General features: G+C 40.0%; 1 protein-coding gene across 2 annotated transcripts in view; it reads left to right on the top strand.

Annotated features, from left to right (window-relative positions):
* Positions 1-18,315, top strand: part of LOC128687105 (uncharacterized) — a 79,689-nt gene that overhangs the window by 52,267 nt on the left and 9,107 nt on the right. The window contains exon 8 of one of the 2 annotated variants that reach the window (XM_070098399.1): positions 3,417-8,057. The exons of the other annotated variant lie outside the window; for it this stretch is intronic. Coding sequence (XP_069954500.1) covers positions 3,417-4,475 — 1,059 coding nt within the window. The 3' untranslated portion in view covers positions 4,476-8,057. Of the gene's footprint in view, positions 1-3,416; positions 8,058-18,315 lie in introns of those variants that run through there. 2 annotated transcript variants of the gene reach the window in all.

Genomic DNA, 18,315 nt, shown 5'->3' with positions numbered 1-18,315 from the left:
TGTATAGGGCAAGGAGGAATAACATCTTGTAGGAGTGAGGAAGAGCCAGTTGTGAGTGTGGGGGAAGTTCGTGAGGCAGTAGGTAAAATGAAAGGGGGTAAGGCAGCCGGGATTGATGGGATAAAGATAGAAATGTTAAAAGCAGGTGGGGATATAGTTTTGGAGTGGTTGGTGCAATTATTTAATAAATGTATGGAAGAGGGTAAGGTACCTAGGGATTGGCAGAGAGCATGCATAGTTCCTTTGTATAAAGGCAAAGGGGATAAAAGAGAGTGCAAAAATTATAGGGGGATAAGTCTGTTGAGTGTACCTGGTAAAGTGTATGGTAGAGTTATAATTGAAAGAATTAAGAGTAAGACGGAGAATAGGATAGCAGATGAACAAGGAGGCTTTAGGAAAGGTAGGGGGTGTGTGGACCAGGTGTTTACAGTGAAACATATAAGTGAACAGTATTTAGATAAGGCTAAAGAGGTCTTTGTGGCATTTATGGATTTGGAAAAGGCGTATGACAGTGTGGATAGGGGGGCAATGTGGCAGATGTTGCAAGTGTATGGTGTAGGAGGTAGGTTACTGAAAGCAGTGAAGAGTTTTTACGAGGATAGTGAGGCTCAAGTTAGAGTATGTAGAAAAGAGGGAAATTTTTTCCCAGTAAAAGTAGGCCTTAGACAAGGATGTGTGATGTCACCGTGGTTGTTTAATATATTTATAGATGGGGTTGTAAGAGAAGTAAATGCGAGGGTCTTGGCAAGAGGCGTGGAGTTAAAAGATAAAGAATCACACACAGGGTGGGAGTTGTCACAGCTGCTCTTTGCTGATGACACTGTGCTCTTGGGAGATTCTGAAGAGAAGCTGCAGAGATTGGTGGATGAATTTGGTAGGGTGTGCAAAAGAAGAAAATTAAAGGTGAATACAGGAAAGAGTAAGGTTATGAGGATAACAAAAAGATTAGGTGATGAAAGATTGAATATCAGATTGGAGGGAGAGAGTATGGAGGAGGTGAACGTATTCAGATATTTGGGAGTGGACGTGTCAGCGGATGGGTCTATGAAAGATGAGGTGAATCATAGAATTGATGAGGGAAAAAGAGTGAGTGGTGCACTTAGGAGTCTGTGGAGACAGAGAACTTTGTCCTTGGAGGCAAAGAGGGGAATGTATGAGAGTATAGTTTTACCAACGCTCTTATATGGGTGTGAAGCATGGGTGATGAATGTTGCAGCGAGGAGAAGGCTGGAGGCAGTGGAGATGTCATGTCTGAGGGCAATGTGTGGTGTGAATATAATGCAGAGAATTCGTAGTTTGGAAGTTAGGAGGAGGTGCGGGATTACCAAAACTGTTGTCCAGAGGGCTGAGGAAGGGTTGTTGAGGTGGTTCGGACATGTAGAGAGAATGGAGCGAAACAGAATAACTTCAAGAGTGTATCAGTCTGTAGTGGAAGGAAGGCGGGGTAGGGGTCGGCCTAGGAAGGGTTGGAGGGAGGGGGTAAAGGAGGTTTTGTGTGCGAGGGGCTTGGACTTCCAGCAGGCATGCGTGAGCGTGTGTGATAGGAGTGAATGGAGACAAATGGTTTTTAATACTTGACGTGCTGTTGGAGTGTGAGCAAAGTAACATTTATGAAGGGATTCAGGGAAACCGGCAGGCCGGACTTGAGTCCTGGAGATGGGAAGTACAGTGCCTGCACTCTGAAGGAGGGGTGTTAATGTTGCAGTTTAAAAACTGTAGTGTAAAGCACCCTTCTGGCAAGACAGTGATGGAGTGAATGATGGTGAAAGTTTTTCTTTTTCGGGCCACCCTGCCTTGGTGGGAATCGGCCAGTGTGATAATAAAAAAAAAAAAAAAAAAAATTCAGGGAAACCAGTAGGCTGGACTTGAGTCCTGGAGATGGGAAGTAGAGTCTGCACTCTGAAGGAGGGGTGTTAATGTGGCAGTTTTATAACTGTAGTGTAAAGCACCCCTCTGGCAAGACAGTGATGGAGTGAATGATGATGAAAGTTTTTCTTTTTCAGGCCACCCTGCCTTGGTGGGAATCAGCCGATGTGTTAATAATAAAAAATAAAAAAGTTTTATTTATCTATTATTACATAAAACTAGGTAACAAAAATATATTATGTGAGAGATGCAATAAGGTCACAATAAACAGGTGATATCACAATATGCAAAATAACCATTGTGAAAAACGGTGAAATTCCCAGCTATTTCGTGATTTCTCATATTATGAGGGACTAGTGTTCCTTGATAATGTGAGAAATCACTAAAGCACTTGGAATTTCACTGTTATTTTCCACTGTGGTCATTTTGCATGTGAGAGATGTAATGTCATTAAATTTTGCACAAATGTTATATCAAGTGGAAATAAATTGATTGACCGAAGGCATTGCTGCACGTGTGAATGCAAAACCAATCAAAAACAAAAATTCCAATTTTTTTTTTAATCCTCCTCTGCCTAATTAATAGTTTATTATTTATTATCATGGGAGAGCACTAAACCCATAGGGATTATACAGTGCCTGTGGGGGAGGAATGGAATGCATTCAGACTCAGTTCAGGGAACTGAAGCACAAATCAAGAGCCCCTCACCAGCATCAAGGAACCTCCCTTGAGGGGTCTAACTCACAGTAAAACTAACTTTTATCTCTCTAAATTTGTTGACAATCGTCTGCCCTCCTCTGCCGATGCTCTCTTTATGTATGAGGTGCATCGAGGTGTGATTATGGATCTCTTCCCTGGTGTGGGTCTCTTAATCGAAGGCATTGGTGCTGCCCTCTTTACTTATTTTAGATTTGATTATCATCTGTCTCCCAGGCACTATATGACCCCAAAGGTTTAGTGCTTCATAATGAATATTATAATAATAACAACAATTTTTTTTTTTTGACGCTTTGACTGTCTCCCACTGAGACAGGGTGACATAAACAGACAAATGAAAGTCTTTTTTAGGTCACCCTGCCTTGGGGGTTACTACCCCATTGCTCCCAGCATTTTAGTTGCCTCTTATGACATGCATGATTCATGGAGGAAGAATTCTTCTCCACTTCCCCATGGAGATAACAGTACCAGTATTTTTGTAATAATAATAACAGTAATAATATGAATCTTTTTTCCTCTCTGGCTCCTGACACAGCTCTTGTGCATTCCAGATAATAAAATTAATAATAATAATAATAAGAATAATAGTAACAATAATAATAATACTATGGATTATCTTCGTCTCTGGCTCCTGACACAGTTCTTGTGCTTTACAGATGATAATAATAATAATGATAATACTAATAATAATTATAATAGTATGGATCATCTTCATCTCTGGCTCCTGACACAGGTCTCATGCTTTACTGATAATAATGATAATAGTAATAATAATTATAATAGTGTGGATCATCTTCGTCTCTGGCTCCTGACACAGGTCTCGTGCATTGCAGATAATGGGGGAAGACCTGGTGCAGCTGACAAGTGTCAGAAGAAAGGGAGGAAGAGCTAAGTCTGGCAGGAGCACCACTAAACACGAGCCGAGTCCTGCAAAGGCTGCAAAGATTACTTACAAAAACAAACTGCACGTGTGCGATTTATGTGGCGTAGAGTTTAAGTACGCCCAGCAGTATCGGGATCATGTGAGGACTCATGGGAACTTTGAATGTGCCATGTGCGGAAAAGTAGTCGCCAAGCAAGGCATGCTAACCCAGCATTATGTCAAATTTCACGGACTAAAACTGAATGCCGATACTCATCACGATTGCTGGATTTGCGGGAAGAAGTACATGTCAAAGCCAGCGGTGACTTACCACATAACGACTGCCCATAATGATGCTAAGCTCAAGTGTAATGTCTGCGACAAGAGTTTTGGCCACTCAAAAAACCTTAAAGCTCACATGAAACGTCACGGAGAAAAGGAAGTGGTGTGTGACAGGTGCCCAGCCAGGTTCTACACTACCTCGGAATTAGGTTACCACTTCAATGCTGTGCACCAGAATGCCAGGTGCTGGAAATGCGAAAAGTGCGGAAAAGAATTCAGTCGCTCCAGTATTTACCTAAATCACATTGAAAAACACAAACCGAAGAGATTCGAGTGCACCCTCTGCTTTAGAATGTTCCGCCGAAAAGCGCACATCGAAGCGCACATGAAGCAGCATATGAATGCAGGGTCTGATGTACAGCTGGACCCCCAGACCAAAATAAAAAAGTACTGCCGATGTAATGAATGTGGCGCTTTGTTTGAGAGCGAAGAAAAGCAGAAGGACCACCACTGTAGTGACCGCACAAGGCTCATCAAAAACCACGTTTGCGTGGGATGTAGCATTTCTTTTCATTCCAGTGACGACCTCGATAGCCACGTCTGTGATCAGCGTTCCGCTCACATTTTGGTTCAGTCCGAGAGTATTGCTGAAGATGTTCAGATATATGCAGAACCAGGCAGTTTTGAGCCTAACTCCATAGGCATTAACACAGAGGAGTGGGATGCTTGTTACGTTGTGCTAGGATGAACAGGAAGTTTAATTTTTATTGATACAGTACAGTGCCTAATATGCATAGTTAAATGTGATTGTTACTCTTGTTTTATAGGCCAGATGTTTTGCTTAATTTTGGCATGTACAGGTGCTCCTCTACCTACGATGGTTCAACTTACAGTATTCCAACTTTGCGATGGTGCAAAAGCAGTTACTTTGGAGATGAAACTCAAGATAATTACCCAGCATGAAGATGGCAAGTTTGTAACTTATATTCATTTTTCAATTCTGGCATTTAGTTAGTTACAGTAATTACTTGTTTGTTTACTTATTCAGTGACAGTAGTTATTTATCCATTTATTTAGCATATATCCATATTCGACTTATGATATTTTCAACTTACAGTGAGTTTGTCGGAACATAACATCATAAGTCAAGGAGCATCTGTAATATGCAAAAATTGTCATACTTCTCTTGGCCTCTAACAGCAAAACCTTATGCATTTCCCAATACCTTCGACACCTTGACAAGTTCCAAGAATTTTTCTACTTCTTTATTCCAGCCATGGGCCAGGTTTGTCAGGTACTTGCCTGGCCACCCAGGCTGTTACTGCTGGTTGCCCACTGACTCACATATCCATCACAGCCTCAAGTCAGGTTGCAAATGCACAAGAGTGTCTCCGGAAATACCGCGAGCTTGTATATATATATACTTTCTTTCTTTCAACACACCGGCCATATCCCACCGAGGTGGGGTGGCCCAAAAGGAGAAACAAAAGCTTTTCCTTGTACATTTAGTAATATATACAGGAGAAGGGGTTACTAGCCCCTTGCTCCCGGCATTTTAGTTGCCTCTTACAACACGCATGGCTTACGGAGGAAGAATTCTGTTCCACTTCCCCATGGAGATAAGAGGAAATAAACAAGAACAAGAACTAAAAAGAAAATAGAAGAAAATCCAGAGGGGTGTGTATATATATGCTTGTACATGTATGTGTAATGTGACCTAAGTGTAAGTAGAAGTAGCAAGACGTACCTGAAATCTTGCATGTTTATGAGACAGAAAAAGGACACCAGCAATCCTACCATCATGTAAAACAATTACAGGTTTTCATTTTACATTCACTTGGCAGGGCGGTAGTACCTCCCTGGGCGGTTACTGTCTACCAACCTACTACCTAGGATATATAAACCTACCATCCAACTTACGAGCTGCTCGACCTACGATGACTCGACTTACGACCGTGTTTTTTATGCCAAATTTCTGGGAAATAAACAAGTGTTTGTGTTGTACACAGTGTTTATCCTAAACCTTACAGTATAAAATACAGTACTAACAGCATAAAAAGTAAAGTAAAACATGAAATACCAAAATAAAACAATAAAATAAAGTCATTACAAAAATGTTATGTTGATGTTCAGTAGTAAAGTTCGACTTACGCCCATTTCGACTTACGACCAGTTTCTCGGAACCGAACTTGGTCGTAAGTCAGATGGTAGGTGTATATATATAAATGTGTGTGTGTGTGAGCAGTATTTAGATAAAGGTAGGGAAGTTTTTATTGCATATATGGATTTAGAAAAAGGCATATGATAGAGTGGATAGGGGAGCAATGTGGCAGATGTTGCAAGTACAGTGGAACCTCTACTTGCGAGTTTAATCCATTCCATGACCTTGCTCGCAACTGGATTTGCTCGTTTGCAGAGTCAATTTTCCTCATTTAAATTAATTGAAATGCAATTAATCCGTTCCATTGGAATTCTTTACTTCAACAATATCGCTAATATCAACTCTACAGCTTATTTATCTATCTCAATTCATCTAATATGACATAATAAACAATATAAATAACATAGAAACCTGATATATACTCTAAAATGAATAAAATATGTCATTCATGTAGTGGTATGGGCGGTGTCGGCAGTGGACGAGAGTTTGTCTGGAGACCGGGCAAAATACTTCATGAATAATTTTGCTAATATCATCTATACGGCTTATTTATCTATAACAGTTCATCTAATATGACATAACAAACATATAAATAACATAGAAACATGATATATACTCTAGAATGAATAAAATGTGTCATTATGTAACAGGTGGAGGCGGCCACAACCACTCCCTCTTTGTTGTGGTAAACCCTGCCATCTAGTGACGGCCTTTTGAAACCATCTATTATTATAATTATTGTATGTAGTACATTATTTTTATTATATATGTACAGTGGACCCCCGCTTTACGATTAGCTCCCAATGCGACCAGTTATGTAAGTATTTATGTAAGTGCTTTTGTACGTGTATGTTGGGGAGTCTGAAATGGACTAATCTAATTCACAACATTCCTTATGGGAACAAATTCATTCAGTAATGGCACCTGAACATACTTCTGGAATGAAATAATATCGTAAGCCGGGGGTCCACTGTATTATTATTATACATATATTATTATTATTGTTTTATATTATTATACTATTATTATTATACATATTATTATTATTATTACATATTATATAAATAATTTGTAATTTTTATTCACACAAAAAATATAAGATTTACTGTTATTCCTTATTGCAGTAATTGTATAAATAATGTCAACTCATTCACGACTACATGTTGGAATGGACAGTGACGTGATTTGTTTACTCTGAAACAGCCAAGCAATGGACCATTTCTCCTAGGTTGAGCTCTATTTCAAGGTACTTTTCATTGTGAAAGCAATCAAAATCATATCTATTTCTGTAATATATCTTCCATTCTATCAAATGAGATCAAAAAAATGAGAATACAACCATAAAAACCATTTGAAATTACCACTAAGGGGTGGCTAATTGCTGAGAAGTGAACTCCATTATTTATGCTTAGATTTCTTTCATTTTTGGTGTATGTTAAGAAGCATCTTTCCATCATACATTGCCCAAGTTTCAATAAGATAGTCCAACAAACAAATGAGATACAATTCTTGAGATCAAGAGCAAGAACCCCTCACCAGTGTCAAGGAACCTGCCTTGAGGTCTGCTCGCTTGTGGAAATTTTGCTCGCCTATGGAAGCAAAAAATCACCCCATTGACTGCTCGTATTTGGAAAAATTCGCACGTGAACACGCTCACAAGTAGAGGTTCCGCTGTATATGGAATAGGTGGTAAGTTACTAAATGCTGTAAAGAGTTTTTATGAGGATAGTGAGGCTCAGGTTAGGGTGTGTAGAAGAGAGGGAGACTACTTCCCAGTAAAAGTAGGTCTTAGGCAGGGATGTGTAATGTCACCATGGTTGTTTAATATATTTATAGATGGGGTTGTAAAAGAAGTAAATGCTAGGGTGTTCGGGAGAGGGGTGGGATTAAATTATGGGGAATCAAATACAAAATGAGAATTGACACAGTTGCTTTTTGCTGATGATACTGTGTTTATGGGAGATTCTAAAGAAAAATTGCAAAGGTTAGTGGATGAGTTTGGGAGTGTGTGTAAAGGTAGAAAGTTGAAAGTGAACATAGAAAAGAGTAAGGTGATGAGGGTATCAAATGATTTAGATAAAGAAAAATTGGATATCAAATTGGGGAGGAGGAGTATGGGAGTTGACGTGTCGGCAGATGGATTTATGAAGAATGAGATTAATCATAGAATTGATGAGGGAAAAAAGGTGAGTGGTGCGTTGAGGTATATGTGGAGACAAAAAACGTTATCTATGGAGACAAAGAAGGGAATGTATGAAAGTATAGTAGTACCAACACTCTTATATGGGTGTGAAGCTTGGGTTGTGAATGCAGCAGCAAGGAGGCATTTGGAGGCAGTGGAGATGTCCTGTCTAAGGGCAATGTGTGGTGTAAATATTATGCAGAAAATTCGGAGTGTGGATATTAGGAGAAGGTGTAGAGTTAATAAAAGTATTAGTCAGAGGGCTGAAGAGGGGTTGTTGAGGTGGTTTGGTCATTTGGAGAGAATGGATCAAAGTAGAATGACATGGAGAGCGTATAAATCTGTAGGGGAAGGAAGGCGGGGTAGGGGTCATCCTCAAAAAGGTTGGAAGGAAGGGGTAAGGGAGGTTTTGTGGGCGAGGGGCTTGGACTTCCAGCAAGCGTGCATGAGCGTGTTCGATAGGAGTGAATGGAGACGAATGGTATTTGGGACCTGACGATCTGTTGGGGTGTGAGCAGGGTTATATTTAGTGAAGGGATTCAGGGAAACCGGTTACAGTGGACCCCACCTTACGAACGCATCGCCTTACGTTAAATCTGCCATACAAAGCATATAAATGCAAAAATTTTGCCTCGCCTTACGTGATTTGTCCAGGACATGTCTGACGTGTGGCCTCAGTGCCAGTGTTTACAAGCCAGCCAGTGCGGTCGCATCTACGCATGCATTTGGTACATTTCACATTATCCCAGTGTTTTTAGTGCTTGTAACTGCAAAATAAGTCACCATGGACCCCAAGAAAGCTTCTAGTGCCATCCCTGTGGTAAAAAGGGTGAGAATTAGTATGGAATTGAAAAGAGAGATTAAGGAAATGTGTGCAAAGTGGGTTGAACTGCAAACCTTTATGGATGAAAATCACCCTGACACAGCTTCTGCAAGCTATGTTGGCAACCTGTACAATGACAATGTTATGGCCCATTTTAGGAAAGTCTTAAAGGAATGGGAGGTACAGAGCTCTATGGACAGATTTGTTGTGCGACAGAGGTCCAGTGACTCTCAAGCTGGTCCTAGTGGCATTTAAAGAAGAAGGGAAGTAACCCTGGAAAAGGACTTACTACCTCAAGTCCTAATGGAAGGGGATTTCCCTTCTAAGCAATAACAACTTCCACACACCCCTCCTCCCATCCCATCAATCATCACCAGATCTTCAATAAAGGTAAATGTCATGTATTCTATTCTTAGTAGAGTAGCAATTGTGCATGTCTTCTTCAGTTTGTATGTATTAAAATTAATATTTCATGTGGTAAAAAATTTTTTTTTTTCATACTTTGGGGTGTCTTGCACAGATTAATTTGATTTCCATTATTTCTTACGGGGAAAATTAATTCCCCTTACGATAATTTTGGCTTACGATGAGCTCTCAGGAACGGATTAATATCGTAAGGTGGGGGTCCACTGTATTTTTATATAGCCAGACTTGAGTCCTGGAAATGGGAAGTACAATGCTTGCACTCTAAAGGAGGGGTTTGGGATATTATCAGTTTGGAGGGATATGTTGTGTATCTTTATATGTATATGCTTTTAAACTGTTGTGTTCTGAGCACCTCTGCAAAAACAGTGATTATGTGTGAGTGAGGTGAAAGTGTTGAATGATGATGAAAGTATTTTCTTTTTGGAGATTTTCTTTCTTTTTGGGTCACCCTGCCTTGGTGGGAGACGGCCGACTTGTTAAAAAAAAAAAATGTATACACACACACACACACACACACACACACACACACACACACACACACACACACACACACACACACACACACACACACACACACACACACACACATACACACACATACACACACACACAGCAGTGTTCTCGTTTACGGATGTCTCGAACCTATGACGGGCTCTCTGACCAGTATGCATACCTAAATAATGTATATTAGAGCTGATTTCCTCTATTCTTTTTATTACATTTCAGTAGGGCCCTGCTGTACAGCGTTCCGCTAATACAGCGATTTCAAATTATGATCAAAACTTTCTATACAGTGAGCAGTCTTTCAAATGTGGCACACACACCACCTAGTTTGTTTACATTCTCTGTGAGCACATCTCTCTATCATGTAATAATGAACACTCTTGGGCTCATTAAATGTCTTATTTTACGTTAATATAAACATTTTCATTAATCCGTCTATGATATCTTCTTCAAAATTATATAAGAAACACATTACATAGTATATAAACATTTTATGTTTATAAACTATGAAGGTGTGGTAGCCGGGTGGAGGGAAAACATTATGTCACTCCCCTTAATGCATAACGCTCTTGTTTACAATTCTCGGCATGAATTATTCATTACTTCTCCCTTTGTTTATGATGGCATCTAAAGGTAGTTGATAGAAACAATTAAACTCAGTGAACACGGTATGTTGATGGTAATAATATGGCTCTGTGCCACATTAAATATTGTGTAGCTATGTAGGTAAGTGTAGGTATGTAGCCCAGGTGGACTACATACCTACATTATTATTATAACTGATAATTATACTTACGTGCACCTGTACCTAAGTAAACTTACACATACTGTTAACTCTTTGACTGTCGCAGGCCCCTTTCTGAAACTTTCATTCTGTCGCAAAATATTCGGAAAAAAAAAATTTTTTCTTATGAAAATGTTAAGATTATTTTTCTGAGTGTTTTAGTCCAAAAAAAATTTTTTTTGCCATCAGTACTTACTGAGATATAGAGGCGTGAAGTTTGCAGAAAATGAGCTGCGTATGGCAACAGCGGCGACTGCCGCTCACCCGGTAAACTTTGGTTTACTTGTATTTGAAGGTTTGTTGTTTTTTTCACTATTTTATTTTTTCACATAACTTATGTGGCCTGTGAGACCAAAGTAAGGTGCAATGTACATATATACACTCGTTGTATACAACACAATAAGCACACAAACATAATTATCAATATATTGTTTACAAAACTTGTTTACAAAAACAAACAATACAAAAAATTTTTTATTACTATTGTTCTATAATATATATACCAATGTACAGTCACCAAACATATTCTTAGAAGTTCTGCAGCTCATGGAACTCTTTGAAACATGTTTTTATACACAATGGTGTTTTACACTCCTCACACATAAAACCAGTGTGTGTGTGCATTTTTGTTGACCGTTTGTTTTTTTTTTATTTTTTTTTTTTTTTTTTTTTTTTGTGCAAAGACAAAACACCTTGTCTGAGCAGTTTTCTTCAAAGTATTAGCAGGCAGTTGTGTTATGTAGTTATCCTAGGTAAAGAGTCGTGTGTCATCATTCCTTCCTTCCTGCATTCATTTCCTACCTACCTTCCTACATTCCTTTCCTACCTTCCTGCCTTCTTTCCTACCTTCCTGCCTTCTTTCCTACCTTCCTGCCTTCTTTCCTACCTTCCTGCCTTCTTTCCTACCTTCCTTCATTCCTTTCCTACCTTCCTGCATTCCTTTCCTACCTTCCTGCATTCATTTCCTACCTTCCTTGCTACCTTCCTGCATTCCTTTCCTACCTTCCTGCATTCCTTTCCTACCTTCCTGCATTCCTTTCCTACCTTCCTGCAATCCTTTCCTACCTACCTTCCTGCATTCCTTTCCTACCTTCCTTCCTACATTCCTTCGTCTTTCCTTACTTTTTTCCTTCCTTTCATCTCGTCCTTCCTTCATTCCTGCCTTCCATTCTTCCTTCCTTCTGGTTTCTATAATATATATACACATATATAGTCACTAGATACTTTCATATAACTGCTATTATCTTCATTCAGCAAGCTTGTCTTGTGTGCGAGTGTGTGGCTTATAATTGTTTTGAGTCAGGAGTCGGCAGCTGTCAAAATGACATATTGTCTCATTACTCACTCCCCCTACCGCCTGTCAAAACAATGGGGTCGGATGCTGCTTCCCCTCCATTCTATCTAATTATCTTTCTCCCTCATTCTATCTCTTTCAATCTGTCTCTCTCTTTCTATCTGTCTGTCTATCTCTGTCTCACAGGTACACATAAATACAAGTATACATAGTGTAAATTACCTAGGATAACCCAAAAAATCCAGACAAAGTGCTATACTCTGCTTGAAGATGTGAGTAAACATGATGATGACACAGTCTTGTGGCTCTCTCTGAGACAGAGAGCTAGACGGATAGACAGGGAGCTTGACAGACAGACAAATAGACAGACAGAAATGTTTGTGTACCAGCAAAAACAAAGTGAGGGCAATGGTCATCTAATCTTTTCTTATCAGCTGCACCCTCCCCCACCCTTGTTTACGCTCATCAAACGTCAGCTCTTATCAGATGTTATCTCCCCTTATCTTGTCACTGTCATGTGGTGGACTTCTTTTTTTCTTGCTTCAAGGGAACAATATTATTACATCTTCTTCTTCTTCTTCTTCCTCTTCTTCTTCCTCTTCTTCTTCCTCTTCTTCCTCTTTTTCCTCTTCCTCTTCCTTCTTCTCTTCCTCCTCCTCTTCCTCTTCCTCCTCCTCTTCTTCCTCTTCCTCCTCTTCTTCCTCCTCTTCTTCCTCCTCTTCTTCTCCTCTTCTCCTCCTCCTCTTCCTCCTCTTCCTCCTCTTCCTCCTCCTCCTCTTCCTCCTCCTCCTCTTCCTCTTCCTCCTCTTCCTCCTCCTCCTCTTCCTCCTCCTCCTCTTTCTCCTCCTCCTCTTCCTCCTCCTCCTCCTCTTCCTCCTCCTCTTCCTCCTCCTCTTCCTCCTCCTCTTCCTCCTCCTCTTCCTCCTCTTCCTCCTCCTCCTCCTCCTCCTCTTCCTCCTCCTCCTCCTGCTCCTCCTCCTCCTCTTCCTCCATTGCTTTTGGTCTCAAACTCCTGGAAATCATGAAATTGATCTTCACTGAACTTCCATCTGTGTTAGAGCATCACTTGGGAAGAGAAGAGTCCCAGATTTGCTGGGGAGTCACATATTTCTTACCGCTAAGCATGCTGAAAAAGGATGACTGAAATGGCATTCCAACAATACACCACTGGCTCCCCGATTTTTTTTATATGGTGCACACTGACCATGGAGACCCATTCTCTCACATGTGGGCCTACCAGCTTTCTCCTGCTTGATTTGAAGCCCCTAGAATTTATGCGTATAAATACATCAGAAACAGTGGCGCATAAGATGTATTTATACGGCGTAAACAGTCAAAGAGTTAAGACCAGGCAACTTGTAAGACTTGTGGTAGCCAGGCAACTTGTAAGACTTGTGGTAGCCAGGCAACTTGTAGGGCTTGTGGTAGCCAGGCAACTTGTAAGAATTGTGGTAGCCAGGCAACTTGTAGGGCTTGTGGTAGCCAGGCGACTTGTAGGGCTTGTGGTAGCCAGGCAACTTGTAAGACTTGTGGTAGCCAGGCGACTTGTAGGGCTTGTGGTAGCCAGGCAACTTGTAGGGCTTGTGGTAGCCAGGCGACTTGTAGGACTTGTGGTAGCCAGGCAACTTGTAAGACTTGTGGTAGCCAGGCAACTTGTAAGACTTGTGGTAGCCAGGCAACTTGTAAGACTTGTGGTAGCCAGGCAACTTGTAGGGCTTGTGGTAGCCAGGCAACTTGTAAGAATTGTGGTAGCCAGGCAACTTGTAGGGCTTGTGGTAGCCAGGCAACTTGTAGGGCTTGTGGTAGCCAGGCAACTTGTAAGACTTGTGGTAGCCAGGCGACTTGTAGGGCTTGTGGTAGCCAGGCAACTTGTAGGGCTTGTGGTAGCCAGGCGACTTGTAGGACTTGTGGTAGCCAGGCAACTTGTAAGACTTGTGGTAGCCAGGCGACTTGTAGGACTTGTGGTAGCCAGGCAACTTGTAGGACTTGTGGTAGCCAGGCGACTTGTAGGACTTGTGGTAGCCAGGCAACTTGTAAGACTTGTGGTAGCCAGGCAACTTGTAAGACTTGTGGTAGCCAGGCAACTTGTAGGGCTTGTGGTAGCCAGGCGACTTGTAGGACTTGTGGTAGCCAGGCGACTTGTAGAACTTGTGGTAGCCAGGCGACTTGTAGGACTTGCGGTAGCCAGGCAACTTGTAGGACTTGTGGTAGCCAGGTAACTTGTAGGACTTGTAGTAGCCAGGCGACTTGCAGGACTTGTAGCCAAGCGACTTGTAGGACTTGTGGTAGCCAGGCAACTTGTAGGATTTGTGGTAGCCAGGTAACTTGTAGGACTTGTGGTAGCCAGGTGACTTGTAGGACTTGTGGTAGCCAGGCAACTTGTAGGGCTTGTGGTAGCCAGGCGACTTGTAGGACTTGTGGCAGCCAGGCGACTTGTAGGACTTGCGGTAGCCAGGCAACTTGTAGGACTTGTGGTAGCCAGGTAACTTGTAGGACTTGTAGTAGCCATGCAACTTGCAGGACTTGTGGTAGCCAAGCGACTTGTGGTAGCCAGGCAACTTGTAGGACTTGTGGTAGCCAGGTAACTTGTAGGACTTGTGGTAGCCAGGCGACTTGCAGGACTTCTGTAATCCAACATCAGACTTGTAATCCAACATCAGAGAAAATGTGTACACTATAATATTACTTGGGGTAGCTAGAAAATTATTCCTTTTGTATGCCTTCACTCAGGGTGTCATTTCTTCTAAAAATGGTGTTACATGAGAATGGGAGTGTTTCTCTCTATTTATTCTACTGTATCAATGTGGAGACAACTTGTACACAATGTATAGTGATGAAAACCAGAAGCGTTTGTCTGGTTTGTTTACATTACGTGTGGGTGGGTTGGAGTGGTGAGGGCTGCCCTTCCTGGCTACCCATACTTCCCAACCCGGCTTCCTACAAATAAAACTCACCTCTCACCCTACATTAAGACTACAAATATTTTTAGGTAATTAAGAAGTGTACTATATATGCATTTTATCACTCTAGGGAGCTTAATGTCATAATAGGTATAAGTGGCCAGCCATGATGCCATACCTCCTACATGACTTTTTACAAATAAATACTTTTCACCTCTCACCCTACATTAAGACCATTAAGACAACAAATATTTTAAGGTAAGTAATGAGTGTACTGTACAGTAAGGCCCCGCTTTACGGCGTTTCGCCTTACGGCGTTCTGCCTTACGGCGTTCTGCTAATACGGCGATGTCAAATTATGACCAAAATTTGCTATACGGCAAGCGGTCTTTCAAATACAGCGCCCCCACCCAGTTTGTTTACATTTTCTGTTACCTCATCTATTATGTCAGGAAACTTTCCAAAATTTCAAGTGTTTTAAAGTTACTGCATATTTTATATGTACTCTGATAATTATACTTATGTGTACCTGTACCTAAATATACTTACACACTGTGCTGGTGTGCAGGTACACATTAAAATCGCTAGGTCTCTCTCTACTCATTACGCCAATACTACGTAATAATAATCACTCTTGGGCACACTAAATGTCTTATTTTACATCAATATAGGCATTTTCATTAATCCATCTATGATATTTTCCTCAAAATTATACATGAAACCCATTACATAGCATATAAACATGATACATACACTCACAGAATAAAAATTGATGTAAATATGAGATTTGTTTACCAAGCAACTGTGTAGGTAGTGTCGGAAGAATTACGTTTTCTCTAGTCAAACTGGGGGATACCTGTAGAAAAATGTTCTTTTCGTATGCCTTTATTCTATATATAGCAATTCACGACCCTTGTGGGTTTAGTGCTTTTTATAATAAATAATAATAATAATATTATTATTATTATTATTATTAATAATAATATTTTTATTTTTTTTATTAACACACTGGCCAATTCCCACCAAGGCAGGGTGGCTCGAAAAAGAAAAACTTGCACCATCATTCACTCCATCACTGTCTTGCCAGAAGGGTGCTTTACACTACAGTTTTTAAACTGCAACATTAACACCCCTCCTTCAGAGTGCAGGCACTGTACTTCCCATCTCCAGGACTCAAGTCCGGCCTGCCGGTTTCCCTGAACCCCTTCATAAATGTTACTTTGCTCACACTCCAACAGCGCGTCAAGTATTAAAAACCATTTGTCTCCATTTACTCCTATTATTATTATTATTATTATTATTATTATTATTATTATTATTATTATTATTATTATTATCTTCATTCACTCTAAAAATGGTGTGTTGCTGTTTGCTTATTCTGAACTAACTTGTACAACTTGTACACAATGTAAGAGTATTTGTATTGTGAGGTAATTATTATTATAATAAAAAAAATATTGAGGTAAATGTTTTACAAACTCTTACAAACGTACGTGAATGAACTAAAAGTAGACACATATTAATACACATTTATTTCGCCTGACCAAATGATCGTCCACTACCTGTTCAGTTTGTAATAAGTAATAGTGTAAGTAATAAGTGTACTCTGTGTGTATCTTACCTTTTATTGTGTTTTTAATGCCTATTTCTATTGCTAACTTAATATAAGTTAGTGTAAACTTGTTGTCTAGCATTTATTGCATATTTTATGTGTGCTCTGATAATAATACTTGTGGACCTGTGTGGTAGCCGGGCGGAGGGACAACATTACGTTTTCTCTGCTTGGCCATCAGAGAAAACGTGTATGAATCTGCGTTTGGCCCAGCCACTCCCTCACTCCGCTTTTGTTTACAATTTTCGGCATAAATTATTCATTACTTCTACCTTCGTTTATGATGGCATCTATAGGTAGTTGTTAGAAATGATTAAATTCAGTGAACAAGGCATGACGATGTTAATAATATTGCTCTGGGCCACAGTGTAGGTAGCCGGTAGGTGTAGCCCAGGCGGGCTACACCTACCGGCTACCTACACTGACTTCCTACAAATAAATACTACTCACCTCTCTTCCTATATTAAAACTACACATTTTAAGGTAAATAATGAGTGTACTCTATGTGTATTTTACATCTCTGGGATGTTTTAAATATCGTATATTAAGTATGAGACGGGGAGCCAGGGCTACCTATACCTGGGCTACCTGCACCTGACTTCCTACAAATAAGTACTACTCACCTCTCTCCCTATATTAAGATTACAAATACTTTAACCCTTTCAGGGTCCGTCCCGTAGATCTACGGCTTTATGGTGAGTGTCCAAACCGTAGATCTACGCCATGAGCTCAGCTCACTCTGATAAACTGTGAGTGGTACATTTGGGCCTATATATGAGAGAATACATCTATGTGGTATGTGTGCACCACATAAAACAGATCCTGCAGCACACTGTGTATAATGAGAGAAAAAAACTGAAATCATGATTTTTTGATTAAAACAGCAACTTTGCAGTGTTTTTTCGTATGTTTTTTATAGTTGTATTTGCGATTTCTTGGTCTCATTTGATAGAATGGAAGACATATTACAGAAATAGAGATGATTTTGATTGGTTTTAGCACTGGAAATGGCTTGAAACTGAGCTCAAAGTAGCGGAAATGTTAAATTTTTGCCGATATTCAAGAGTAAACAAACGACCTCACACGTCTAATACACGTCAGCTGGTGGGTCTAATATACATTCACAAATATGGTGATGATATTTATACAATTATTACAGTATTGCATAGCAGTAAATGTTCTATTTTTTGGTGTGAATAAAAATTCATTATGTGAATAAAAAATCAAAATGGAATTTATTTGTAAAGCCTCAAAACACGACTAATGAACAGAGGAAATGTTAGTTTAGTGCCAGGAATGCCTACATTGTTTATTCTGGACCCTATTTTGAAATTGGAATATTTTGAACTTTGTGTTAAATTGGCCAAATTAACAATTTCCGATCACTTTATTTTGTAGTTGAAACAGTTGACTTGGCGATTTCTTGTGCTCAATCGATAGAATAGAAGTAATACTAGTGAAATAGCTAAGAATTTGGTTGATTGGAATAATGTAATTGGCCTAAAATGGGAGTCAAAGTCGGCAAAATCGCCGATTCGTAAATATCGCTGACACATCAAAATTCGCGAGAGCATAATTTCGTCAATTTTCCACCAAATTTCGTACTTTTTGTTTTATTACCTTCACAAAAAGATTCTCTACGATTTCATAAGAAAAAATAACAAATTTTTTTTTTGAAAATTCTTGGACACTGGTGCGTGACTCCAGATTTGGGCCTTGGACCCTGAAAGGGTTAAGATAAGTAATGAATTTACTGTGAATGTATTTTACTTTGTGTGTTTTTAATGCCTGGTTCTATTACTAACTTAATATAATTTAGTGTAAACTTGTTGTCTGGCATTTATATGCATTTATAAATGGAAAAAAATGCCGTTCTGCCTTCCAGCGATGTCTGCTTTCCGG

The sequence above is a fragment of the Cherax quadricarinatus genome, chromosome 62 (genome assembly GCF_038502225.1).
Source record: "Cherax quadricarinatus isolate ZL_2023a chromosome 62, ASM3850222v1, whole genome shotgun sequence".
NCBI lineage: Eukaryota > Metazoa > Arthropoda > Malacostraca > Decapoda > Parastacidae > Cherax > Cherax quadricarinatus.
This window is presented reverse-complemented; position numbering and strand designations above follow the sequence as displayed.